This window comes from Ranitomeya imitator, chromosome 6, assembly GCF_032444005.1.
Source record: "Ranitomeya imitator isolate aRanImi1 chromosome 6, aRanImi1.pri, whole genome shotgun sequence".
NCBI lineage: Eukaryota > Metazoa > Chordata > Amphibia > Anura > Dendrobatidae > Ranitomeya > Ranitomeya imitator.
The window spans coordinates 220,288,964-220,303,009 of NC_091287.1; the positions used below are offsets into that span (position 1 = coordinate 220,288,964).

Sequence of the window (14,046 nt, forward strand, 5' to 3'; positions counted from 1 at the left end):
TGTTCTTCATCTATTTTATTTGTGACTGTATAGTCTGTATTGTTTTGTCCCCTTTGTAAAATCTTTTGTGTATGTATGTATATATATATATATATATATATATATATATATATATATATATATATATATATATAATGTATATATATTATAAACAGTGACTCATTTTGGATTAAATATAAAATGTAATAGGTCAGCTTCTTTTGTTCTGTAAACCGCACCATCAAAGTCATACGGCACCTCCCAGGTGTCAAGTCGGACTGGATATATAAAAAAAAAGACTGGTGGTGGAACCTAAAAATCTTTCATGGGTTATTGTTGAGCTCGCAGTGACCATATCAGAGGTATATACATATATTGCATATGATGTAATTGGAGGTGTATATACCATACACTCACTGTTAGCTTCCCATTAACTAACCTATTAGTGGAAACAGCCTGCAGCCTCATCTGCAGATCATCGGTCAATCGTGTAATTGTTCGAACAATAGGGGTCAGCAGAGAGCTGTTCGACACAAAAATCACAGCGAGTGGTTCTGCGTTACTTTCCTGGGCTGCGATATCTTGACAGTGGTTGATATTTTCTGAACCGCATTTGGAAGAAGTTTACCTCACTCGCAGATATTAATGGTGATGATGCTGTTTGGACTGTGCGGGATCATAAAATTTAGATATTGGTGTTTGCTAATGTTGCAGCAGGTTAACACAGTTGCCCTCATCCTGGATATTTTAGATGTGGCACCAAAAATGTTGCTATTTGTGAACGAGGTTTGTGATTACTAAGTGAAAATTAACAAACCTTTATTTCTCTTCTTCAAGCAACAATACCTTCCAAATATCCAGCAGAGTCAGCAACATTGGCACCCTCATACGTCCCCAAATATCAGGTTGGTTATTTTTTATATATATATGTTAAAGTGAACCAAATCACGGACAGCATAAATCTGACCCAATCTACATTTTTGCAGTTGTGTATGTTCTACTTTAAAACACTGCTGTACTTAAGTGAAGATATACTTTGAAAATCCATTTGGGGATCATAACGAAGTCTATGGTGGGATTCCCACGGCTTCTTCACACCCCAATTGACTGATCTTTCCCTATGTTTGAGTAGGATGAGACCCATCAGCAAGTGACTTTGCGCTTTGACTAGTCATCCTAGACTTATAGTCCCCGGAAAACTTTTCACGGTATATTTTATCTTAAACACTGCAGATTTTCAGACTAAAACCTACACGGCTGAAATAATGCCTGAAACACGGGCAGCATGAATCTGATAGGTTCCTTCTTTTTAAATATTAAATATTTATTATATTAAATGTTAAATATATGCATAAGTAATGTCGTTGGAAATAAAGGACCTTTGTTTCTTTTTCTTGCGTTCTTACTTTTCTAGCTTTGTGATACATGAAGTGTCTTGTTTGTACATACCGTTAAATATGAATGAATGATACTGTTTAAAGTGAGCATGAACTGCATTTTATTCTAAGATTATTTACGCAGCTGTAGAAAAGTTTTGCTTATGAATAGGTGTTAAAATTGTCATACAAAAACTTTGAAATTGAAAACTGCTTTACTATGTACATACTTTTTCTTTTTAGTTAACATTTACAGTTCTGACGAAAAATGTAACTAAAGAAAGCAAAGCTACAGCAGAAAGCACAGCTAGGGTATGAGTATCTTGAAAAGAGCTTCAAAAGCGCCCCATAAAATGAGCATAGTGCAATATAAAATCAGTGCTCTGTACAAGTTCCATAACTTCTTTTAACCACTGCAGGGTTCAGAAACTGAAGCCGACAAAAGGAGTAACATGCTCTTTCTTTGGAAGGCTTTCATTGGAAAGGCGCCTGCTCTTTATACTTGGCAGTGTAGCGTGAAAGCATGAATGCGGGCAAAGCCACTTCAGGAAAATGACTGCTGCGGTTTTTCTGAGCCCAGTCGTTTTCCTGAGCAGCTTCACCTTGGTAAACTCGGAAGCTGTGTGAGCATTTAAATGTCTACTTGGCCACCTACCCTTACATTCAAAAAAACGAAGCTACTAAATGTCTTCAAATCAACAAAGTTTGATATTTAGTCTTTTATACTGAGTGAAAACTACTAGGGTTGTTATTTTCCCGTTTGGTTTTCTGTCCAAAAACTACAATCCGCTGTGATTTTTAACTAATATTTGGAAATTCTAGAATTAAAGGGGTTGTCAAGGATGACCTATCGGTAGAGTCTATTTGATGACCTATCGGTAGAGTCTATTTGCTTTGGCGGCTGGGTGTAAACACTGTTCAGAGTCTGTACAATGCTGCTCCGTACATTGTTGAATGGCCACTCTCAGTAACTCCACCTTAATCTCTCTTCCGTTTGATAGAAGAGGACACTAAACATTGTACAAAGCCTCATTGTTCTAGCTCTGTGCATTGTCATATACTATGTGTATCCTAGTCCTGGAAATCCATGGAAGGGGAAAGAATTGTTAGGCAAAATGGACACAACTTCCTCTGTAAATTGCACCAAAAACATGTTTATATGCTGTACTCCCAATTTATTATGTATTTTAAGATCTGTATAAGCATCACTAGATCGTTTTAAGTGTCTTAATCAGCGGAGATGGCTAAGTAGGGTATTGAAATGTGCCAGATTTATTGTAGGCAGCATATATTGCCATAAAACCTATGAAGTAAATCAAGAAGAAGAGAAATTTGTCTATAGGATGCTGTTCATAGGAGATCTTCAGTAACAGTCACGGGAGTCTTCTGCAGACCCACAGCTGTCATGCAATCAGTCAGTGTTCTACGATCATGTGACACAGATGCTGATGGAGGGGAACTGTGACGTGTTTCCGGTAAGCACAAGTTGACAGCGGCATTTAACATTTTAATAGCCTCCACCCGCAGCAGTTAGAGGCACATGACAGCCGCCGATCAAATCAGCTGCCATGTGCCTGAAAAGATGTGGGCTCAGCAGTGGACCCGCATCAAATGTGGATACATAACCTATGACGTACCTATAAGTCATAGATCGTGAAGAGTGTAAACATTTTCCTAAATACCTTTATTTATCAAAAAGGTATCTTTATTTACTGTATTTTGTCAGGATTTTAAATTTGCCAGGACATTCAGCAGGACGGACTGTGTGAAGCACAAGACAGACATGCTAAAGAGATGGATAATAATTCTCAGTCAGCTCCACTCAGTGTCTTGTAAAGTTGACTGATCAGAGGAATGTGCATTCACGATACCTGATGGGACACTGCTCTGACATGACCTGTGTCATGTGCTTCACTGCAGCTCGTTCAACTCCTACTGTGTGTGCTCTCAGATCTAGGACTGTTTGTGATTGATGGTAGCTGCCATCTTGAAATCCTGACAGTGCAGTAGATACCTGTAAAGAATATTTGAGATATATTTTCATGTCAATTATTTGTATCCTATATGGCAAGGGATTATAAAACCCCCTTCAGCCTGTAGCTGTATGAGAAAGCTTGCACCTAGCTCCGCCAGGGACCAAGCCTCAAAGGCTGTGAGTAACAGATCTCACATTGAGGCCAGCTCATAACAGGACAAAGGCATTCTATAGAGCAAGAAAGTCCTGCTGAAGCTGGAGACAACTTCTAGAGCATTGCAGGAACATAATTCCATGAGGAGTTATGAAGATACTATACGTCCCAGCCGTACATTGTGTATATTTCTGAAATCCCAGTACATGGTGAACGCCTGCCTTGATCTTGACCCCGTTTTAGTAACCAGTGGTATGGAGATACATAGAACAGCTAGTAGAATCCAGATAGCAAAGCTGTGTTTGGTCTTAACCCGCCTCCCTAGGACCGTCTATTACGGAATTATGACCCATCTTAGATTTTAGCATTTTTAGCTTCAGAGGCAAGGGGAGGGGATTTAGGTTCAGCCCAGGCAGGAGGGGAGTGACCCAAAGGCTAGTGTATGGCCATGTGGTCTCTTTTCTGCATGTGGTCCACTTAGACAGTGGGGGCCACATTGAGTAACGTGTTATGAAGGACCTAGGAGCCAGCTGGCAGCCCATGCTCCCTGCAGCCCAGCGCACATATGATGGAATGTCACCCGATAATTGACATTATCCATCTGCTTATAACTTTTGTCCTACCACTGTTGTATTTGCATATCTGACCATTGTATTTGTATAACCACTGTGTATATAGTGTATTGTCTAGGGGGCCCTTAAGGCAATTAAATATATAATTTAACCTTGGGTTGTTCTCTTATCTCGATACACTCGTCCATTTCTCGGTTTAACTTTCCATGCTACCGGGGCTATTCAGTTAATGTTTTTATTTTATTTTTTGCGCCGTGCAGAAAAGTGATAAAACCGATTTGTTCGTTGGGTCGGTGCGATTACAGAAATACTAGATTTTTATAGGTTTTTTTATGATTTGCTCTTTTTACACACTAAAAACAATATTTTAGCAAAATGAATTAGTTTTTGCATACTACTGTTCTGAGAGCTGTCATTTTTTTTTTTTTTTGCTGAATGAGCCATATTAGTGCTTGTTTTTTGCATGTCGGTTTGGTGTTTTCATTTTTTTCACATGACTTTTTAATTGCTTTTTATTCACTTTTTTGTGAGACACTGAGACGAAAAAGCAACATTTTTTCATGTTTTTTATTTATGGCATTCGCCAAACTGAATAAATAACGTGGTTATTTTATAGAGTGTGGTTACCAACACGACGATACAAATTGTGTGTACTTTTTTTGTTTAGAATTGTTTTGTCAGAAACGCTGCGTTTTAAGTGGCAAAACGAATTTTAGTGATTTTATTTAACTTTTTTTAATTTCTTTTATACTTTTTCACCGTGGGACATGTATAATTTTTACTTTGATCAATGGTCACATACACTGATGTGCCTAAACAGTGAAAACCCACCCCAAAATCACTCCATTTTGGAAACTACACCCCGCAAGGATTTTATCCTGGAGTATAGTGAGCATTTTGAGCTACGGGTACAACATAGAATTTGATAACATTAGATCCTCATATTGAAAAAGTTGGTTTTTTTTTTCACAAAAATGTTGTTTTCGCCCCAAATTTGTAATTTTCACAGTGGATAATAGGTGGAAATTACCCCATAATTTGTTGTGCAATTTGTTGCAACTATACCCCATGTGTGGTCAAAAACTTCTGCTCAGGCACATGGCAGTGCTGGAAAAGGAAAGAGCGCTATTGTGAATGCCATGTCGCATTTGAAGATCCCCTGACATGTGAAAACAGATGAAACCACACACAAGTGACCTTATGTTGGAAACTAGACCCCTCAAGGAATTCATCAAGGGGTGTAGTGAGTATTTGAACCCATAAGTGACTCACAGAATTTTATAACATTGAGTTGTGGAAATGACATTTTAGTGGTAAAAATGTAATTTTTGTATTTGCTGCAAATTTGTCAGGAACAAAATGCTTAATAGGTGAAACTAGACCCCACATTTTATTGTGCAATTTCTCCCTAAGGCCGTGATTCCCCATGTGTCGTCAGAAGTTACTGTTAGGCCAGACGTCAGGGCTAAGATGGAAAGAGCGCTATTTGGCTTTTGGACCACAGACTGTGTTAGTATAGTTTAAGGACGACATTTGCAGAGCCCCTGAGGTGCCAGAACAACAGAAAAAAACAAAAGTGAACCCATTGTAGACACTGCACATCTCAATCAACTCCTCTACAACTGAAATTACTATTTTGTAAAACCAGCGAGGTTTTTTTTCTGGAGAATTTCACATCCGGCAGTCTAGTTCCCATACATTGTGTCCCCAAACATTGTAGAGCCTCCCTATATTGTAGTGCGCCCCATACATTGTGCAAAACTTGTCCTTCTGGCGATAAACTGTAAAATTAAGTGCCTTCTCTCGATTACAATAATCCCAAATATGTGGTCGCTTATTGTGGTTTAGGGCTCAGAAGGATTTGGGAGTGCAGAATTCACTAAATTTTGTTTGAGGGGGCGAAAGCCATTTCGTTGTTCCAAAGTCTTTTTTTCTACCAGTAACGTGGGAACCTCCTGTAGTTCCAGTGACAGATGATAAACCTGAGTGGGGGCTGGATAAGTTAGAGTTTTTATAGATAACATTTTGGGGCTCATAACATTTTTTGATCTCTTCCAGAATAAGGCTGAGGCTGGATCAAATTTTTGTGCTCTACACTGAACACTTATCTCAAGGTTTCCATGTAAATGCCACAAAAATGCTATTCAGACAAAGCCCTCAATACATCCACCCACCATAAGGCTGGGGTCACATTGCGTTTTGGTCAGAGCGCTAACGGACAGCGTTGCACGGCGAAATTAACGCCATGCAACGCGTCCGTTAGCGCTCCCATTGCCCGCAATGTACCAGTGCATTGCTAGCGCGTGTCATTTTTGGCACGCGCTAGCGACGCGCCGGTCTTTTGTAGCGCACCTCGGACGCTGCTTGCAGCGTCCGCGGCGCGCCCGAGGTCCGTTCCCCGCTCTCGCAGATCGGGGATCTGCGAGAGCGGGGACGTTAACGCGACCCCGAAACGCGACCCTTTAAAAACATTGCGTTAGCGCAATCCGCTAGCGCTAAACCGATTGCACTAACGCAATGTGACCCTAGCCTAAGGCTGAGGCTGGATCAAATTTTTGTGCTCTACACTGAACACTTATCTCAAGGTTTCCATGTAAATGCCACAAAAATGCTATTCAGACAAAGCCCTCAATACATCCACCCACCATAAGGCAGATGGAGAGACTTTGTACTCTGTTTGGCATCTTTTCTGGTGGTATCCATCTTTTTAGCTGTTCACAGATCTGTGGTTGCCCAAATGAATAAAATTTTGGGACACTGCTGGAGCACAGACCAGTCCAAAGTAACTCCATCTGCCTCATAAGTGAATGTTTCCGTCCGGGGTTTTGTCTGAATCGTGGTTTCAGGGAATTTACACAGAAACCCCGACGTAAGCGCTCAGCGGCGAGATAAAGGATAAATTTGAGCCGAGCCTTATTCTGATTTTTGGGAGGTAGAATGAGCAAATACACAGCAATACAAGAATAGTTCTTATTTTTATTTTGCGATTACAGCGATACCAGATTTATATTGTTTTTTTTTTAAAGGTTTTGCTGCTGTCACACAGTAAAAATGCTTTTTTATAGACAGTAGTTTTTTTTGTCATCATATCCTGAGAGAACTGTAAGGAGGTTTATTTTTTGCAGTACGAGTTGCAGATTTTTTTTGCTATTTTCGGGTACATAATATTTTTTTATCACTTTTTAATAAAATTTTACAGACACAGAATCAACAAAACCAGCAATTCAGTTATTGTTTTATTTAATTTTTTTTGCACCCTTCACCATGACAAATTTGTTTATCTAGTTGGTACGATTACAGTGACAAAAGATTTACCGTATATACTCGAGTATAAGCCGAGATTTTCAGCAGCCCATTTTTGGGCTGAAAGTGCCCCTCTCGGCTTATACTCGAGTCACGGTCGGCAGTGGGGTTGGTGGGTGAAAGGGAGAGAGGTCTGAGGCATACTTACCTGCTTCCGGGGCTCCTGGCACTCCCCCTGCCTGTCCCATGGTCTTCGGGTGCTGCAGCTCTTCCCCTATTCAGCGGTCACGTGGGACCGCTCATTAAAGTTATGAATATGGACTCTACTCCCATAGGGGTGGAGCCGCATATTCATTTCTCTAATGAGCGGTGCCAGTGACCGCTAACAGAGGAAGAGGCTGCGGCACCCGAAGATCTTCTGTCCGGGATAAGGAGCCAGGGATGCCGGGAGCAGGTAAATATGTCATAGTTACCTGCCCACGTTCCACACGCCGGGCGCCGCTCTGTCTTCGCGTCCTCTTGCAGTGACTGTTCAGGTCAGAGGGCGCGATGACGTACTAGTGTGCGCGCCGCCCTCTGCCTGAATAGTCAGTGCGGAGAGACGCCGAGACTGGACGCTGAGGAGCTGCAAGCAAGAGAGGTGAGTATATCATTTTTTTTTTTTTTTTATTGCAGCAGCATTATATATGGCACAGCTTTATATGGCACATCTATGGGGGAATAATCAACGGTGCAGAGCACTATATGGCACAGCTTTCTATGGCACATCTATGGGGCAATAATGAACGGTGCAGAGCACTATATGGCACAGCTTTCTATGGCACATCTATGGGGCAATAATAAACGGTGCAGAGCACTATATGGCACAGCTTTCTATGGCACATCTATGGGGCAATAATCAACGGTGCAGAGCATTCTATATGGTACAGCTTTATATGGAGCATCTATGGGGCCATAATGAACGGTATAGAGCATTATATGTGGCACAGCATTATACGGAGCATCTATGGGGCCATAATGAACAGTGCAGAGCATTATATGTGGCACAGCTTTATATGGAGCATCTATGGTGCAATAATGAATGGTATGGAGCATCTATTTTTATTTTTGAAATTCACCGGTAGCTGCTGCATTTTCCACCCTAGGCTTATACTCGAGTCAATAAGTTTTCCCAGTTTTTGTGGCAAAATTAGGGGGGTCGGCTTATACTCGGGTCGTCTTATACTCGAGTACATACGGTATATATATTTTTTATTCTTTGCTCTTTTTACAGACTAAAACCAATATTTTACAAAAATGAATTTATTGCATTATAATTTTATGAGAGCTGTAACTTTTTTTATTCTTTTGCTAATTACAGTACAGACCAAAAGTTTGGACACACCTTCTCATTTAAAGATTTTTCTGTATTTTCATGACTATGAAAATTGTAAATTCACACAGAAGGCATCAAAACTATTAATGAACACATGTGGAATTATATACTTAACAAAAAAGTGTGAAACAACTGAAGAACCTGGAATATAAGACATGATTTCAAAGTAGCCACCTTTTGCTTTGATGACTGCTTTGCACGCTCTTGGCATTCTCTTGATGAGCTTCAAGAGGTAGTCACCGGGAATGGTCTTCCAACAATCTTGAAGGAGTTCCCAGAGATGCTTAGCACTTGTTGGCCCTTTTGCCTCTGCGGTCCAGCTCACCCCAAACCATCTCGATTGGGTTCAAGTCTGGTGACTGTGGAGGCCAGGTCATCTGGCGTAGCACCCCATCACTCTCTGTAACGCTCGCGCTGAGACTGGTTGGCGCGGGTGTCTGGGGGTGTGGCCTCACTGGACCACAGACCAAACTTCCCTGGAAGGGGCGTAACTAAGTAGCTTCCTAGGTGTTCGCTGGAGCTTCTGATGGTGAGGTCAGACTTTTGCAATAGGAAGCTACCAGGTGCCACTCCAGGGTGGAGTCTGACTGTGGATGCTGATCCCACCGGGGACGAGAGGCAGGCAGGCACGAATGTGACACTGGCTGACGGATGGGTACGGCAGAGGCCCTGATGGGCAGACTGGCTTGGCGGAGATACAGGCAGACAGACGGGCACTCTGGCAGACAGGCGGGCACGGCTGGCACTCAGGCAGACAGGGTTGAAACTCTGGCAGGAACTGGTATACAGGCGGCTGTATGAAAACAGGTAAGAACCTGTTCAGACTGGAGAGTATATGGAAACGGGTAGAGACCTGTACGGCAAGTTACTGAACAGAGATAGAGCTAGAGCGGATGCAAAGCAGAACCACAGGAGGCTGAGAAAGAGCAGAGAAGGAGAAGGCAGAGCTAAGAGCAGAGAAGGAGAAGGCAGAGCTAAGAGCAGAGAAGGAGAAGGCAGATCTAAGAGCAGAGAAGGAGAAGGCAGAGCTAAGAGCAGAGAAGGAGAAGGCAGAGCTAAGAGCAGAGAAGGAGAAGGCAGAGCTAAGAGCAGAGAAGGAGAAGGCAGATCTAAGAGCAGAGAAGGAGAAGGCAGAGCTAAGAGCAGAGACGTAGAACCGCAAGGAGCGGAGCCACAGAGCGAAGCCACAGAATGCAGAGCAAGGTTACAGAGAGAAAAGCCGAGAGACACAGAACCACTGGTTGTGGTAGAACTGAGCAGAGAGAAGCAGAGCCACAGACAGTGTCGAACAGAGCAGAAAGATAAGGCGGAAGTACACACAGCAGAGTGGGAAATGACTTGTGACAAAGGAGGAGCAGGACATAGACCAGAGTACAGACAGGAACGGACATAGAAACAACACAGATTAAGGCCTGCAATTGCAGCCCTCAGAGACAGGAAACAGACACGACCTGGCAGCTCAGTAGCAAGTGCTAACTGAGGGAAATAGTTTGCTCAGGCATCCTCCAATGGGCAAGGATGCCTTAAGTATCAGAGGCCTCAAGGCTATTGGCCAGGAGCACCTTAGGGAGGTGCACACAGTCTCAATAAGAATCCGGAGTTGCTGGCGCTGCCCCCCTATGCACACAGCCAGGAAGTGTACACAGAGCAAGCGGTCATGGAGCACATGGCATGGAGCCGGCGGCAGACAGATCTCAGCATGGCATAGGGTGAGTGAGTAGATGTAATAGGCAGGTGGGTAATGGAAGGCCATGCAATGTTGCCGGCAGGGTTGTTACACTCTCCTTCTTGGTCAATTAGCCCTTAAACAGCCTGGATGTGTGTTTGGGGTCATTGTCCTGTTGAAAAATAAATGATGGTCCAACTAAACGCAAACCGGCTGTAATAGCATGCCGCTGCAAGATGCTGTGGTTGCCATGCTGGTTCAATATGCCTTCAATTTTGAATAAATCCCCAACAGTGTCACCAGCAAAGCACCCCCACACCATCACACCTTCTCTTCCATGCTTCACGGTGGGAACCAAGCATGTAGAGTCACCTTTTCCGTCGCACAAACACAAGGTGGTTGGAACCAAAGATCTCAAACTTGGACTCATCAGACCAAAGCACAGATTTCCACTGGTCTAATGTCCATTCCTTGTGTTCTTTAGCCCAAACAAGTCTCTTCTGCTTGTTGCCTGTCCTTAGCAGTGGTTTCCTAGCAGCTATTTTACCATGGTCTCTAATCTGAGCTTGCTGTTAACCTGCAATTTCTGAGGCTGGTGACTTGGATAAACTTATCCTCAGAAGCAGAGGTGACTCTTGGTCTTCCTTTCCTGGGGCGGTCCTCATTTCATGCACTTGGGGACACTTTCAAAGTTTTCCCAATTTTTCAGACTGGCTGACCTTCATTTCTTAAAGGAATGATGGCCTCTCGTTTTTCTTAGCTGCTTTTTTATTGCCATAATACAAATTCTAAAGGTCTATTCAGTAGGACTATCAGCTGTGTATCCACCAGACTTCTGAACAACACAGCTGATAGTCCCAACCCCATTTATAAGGCAAGAAATCCCACTTATTAAACCTGTCAGGGCACACCTGTGACCCGGTGACTACCTCTCGAAGCTCATCAAGAGAATTCCAAGAGTGTGCAAAGCAGTCATCAAAGCAAAAGTTGGCTACTTTGAAGAATCTAGAATATAAGACACAATTTCAGTTGTTTCACACTTTTTTGTTAAGTATATAATTCCACATGTGTTAATTCATAGTTTTGATGCCTTCAGTGTGAATGTACAATTTTCATAGTCATGAAAATAAAGAAAAATATGAGGTGTGTCCAAACTTTTGGTCCGTACTGTATATGCATACGATCGATCGAACACTAGGACAGATTTCTACTAAACATTATTTTTGCCTTCTTGGTTATTAAAACAAATTCATACAAGTAGATTTCTTTTATTTATGAAAAAAATTACATCACAGAATAAGAATTAAACATGCCTAAAAAGTTGGCATTAAAGCACTGTTCATTTACTAGGATAACTCACAAAAGCGATTCTTTCATGACATGTCGCAGTGACCAGCAGTAATCCGCCATCATGTGGGTTTCCCAGTGTCCTCTTTCTTCTATAGTTCTTTAGGCTATGTGCACATGTTGCGGATTCCATTGCGGATTTTTCCACGCTGATTCTGCAGAATCCGCAGGTAAAACGCCCTGCGTTTTAGCTGCGAATTACCTGCAGATTATCTTCGGATTTTATGCAGATTTTGTGTGAATTTTGCCTGCATTTTTACACCTGCGGATTCCTATTATGGAATAGATGTAAAACGCTGCGGAATCCGCACAAAGAATTGACATGCTGCGGAAAATAAACCGTAGTGTTTCAGCGTGGAATTTTCCGTAGCATGTGCACTAAGGATTTGGTTTTCCATAGGATTACATGGTAGAGCACACCGCATAGAAAACTGCTACGGATGCACAGGGCCAAATCCGCAACGTGTGCACATACCCTAAATCTTGGTGGAATTGTTCAACCTACTCTTCACTTAGGTAACCATGATTTTATGGAAAATGATCCAAGTGGCTATGGAGATAATTCATCTTGATACTCATTATACAGCCAAAGTGACGGAAACAAGATGGCATTCTTTCTACTAATTCATTGTAGTTATCTGCTATAGTTCCCAAGAAAATTCTGTACAACCATAGTTAAAGAAGACCCAGCATCTGCCTTAGCATCATTCAGTTAATCTTTGAAGTGTGGATCCTTCAGGTCTCCTCTAATTTGAGGATCGTCAAAAATAATAATAATAATCTTTATTTTTATATAGCGCTAACATATTCCGCAGCGCTTTACAGTTTGCACACATTATCATTGCTGTCCCCGTTGGGGCTCACAATCTAAATTCCCTATCAGTATGTCTTTGGAATGTGGGAGAAAACCGGAGTACCCAGAGGAAACCCACGCAATCACGGAGAGAACATACAAACTCTTTGCAGATGTCGTCCTTGGTGGGGTTTGAACCCAGGACTCAGCGCTGCAAGGCTGCAGTGCTAACCACTGCGCCACCGTGCTGCCCATCCTGCTTTTAGCTTCTTTTTTCTGAAGATGTAGTCAAAGCATCTTCCTTGAGAGCTTTTACAAACTACTTAAAGGGACTCTGTCGCCTGAATTTGGCGGGACTGGTTTTGGGTCATATGGACGGAGTTTTCGAGTGTTTGATTCACCCTTTCCTTATCCGCTGGCTGCAATATTGGAGTGAAGTTAATTCTCTGTCCTCCATAGTACACGCCTGCGCAAAACAATCTTGCCTTGTGCAGGCATGTACTATGGAGGACAGAGAATTAACTTCACTCCAATATTGCAGCCAGCGGGTAAGGAAAGGGTGAATCAAACACCCGAAAACTCCACCCATATGACCCAAAACCAGTCCCGCCAAATTCAGGTGACAGGTTCCCTTTAATTAAACAAAATTTGATGTGCACATGTTGCGGATTCCATTGCGGTGGTAAAATGATCTTGTTACGGTCAACCAATGGCTCTACTATTAGTCTTTTTTCCTACTGCCAGGTGTTCTATCAGAGTAATAATAATCTTTATTTTTATATAGCCATAACATATTCTGCAGCACTTTACAGTTTTCACACATAATCATTGCTGTCCCCAATGGGGCTCACAATCTAAATTCCCTAACAGTATGTCTTTGGAATGTGGGAGGAAACCGGAGTGCCCGAGGAAACTCACGCAAACACGAGGAGAACATACAAACTCCTTGCAGATTTTGTCCTTGGTGGGTTTTGAACCCAGAACTCCAGCGCTGCAAGGCTGTAGTGCTAAATACTGAGCCAACGTGCTGCCTCTGTTTTCACACCCAGTGATCATTTTTTGATCTACTATCCCAAAGACAAATAAAACCGGGATATTTAGTGTTTTCACTCCACTCCTGTTGTCCCAGTAGAATATTCACCATTTTAAGGCTGTGTGCACACGATGCAGATTTGGTGCAGAATTTTCTGCATAAAATCTGCACTAAATCTGCATCTCCTGGCAGAATCCGCAGGTGCGTTTTTGATGCGTTTTTTATGCATTTTTTATGAGTTTTTTGTGCACAAATCTGCACAAAAAACGCATCAAAAACGCACAAAAAACGCATAAAAAACGCACCTGCGGATTTCTATTATGGAGTGGTGCAGAAACGCTGCAGAACTGCACAAAAGAAGTGACATGCACTTCTTTGAAATCTGCAGCGTTTCTGTGCAGATTTTTCTGCACCATGTGCACAGCTTTTTTTTTTCACATTGATTTACATTGTACTGTAAATCACAGTGCAGTTCTGCAGCGTTTCTGCTGCAGAAAAATCTGCTGCAGTTCTGCACTAAATCTGCATCGTGT

General features: G+C 42.2%; 1 protein-coding gene across 1 annotated transcript in view; it reads left to right on the forward strand.

The window, feature by feature from the left end:
• EPB41L4B (erythrocyte membrane protein band 4.1 like 4B) overlaps positions 1 to 14,046 on the forward strand; it is a 252,755-nt gene that overhangs the window by 221,242 nt on the left and 17,467 nt on the right. Inside the window, exon 15 of the mRNA XM_069730489.1 lies at positions 817 to 884. Coding sequence (XP_069586590.1) covers positions 817 to 884 — 68 coding nt within the window. The remainder of the gene's footprint in view (positions 1 to 816; positions 885 to 14,046) is intronic.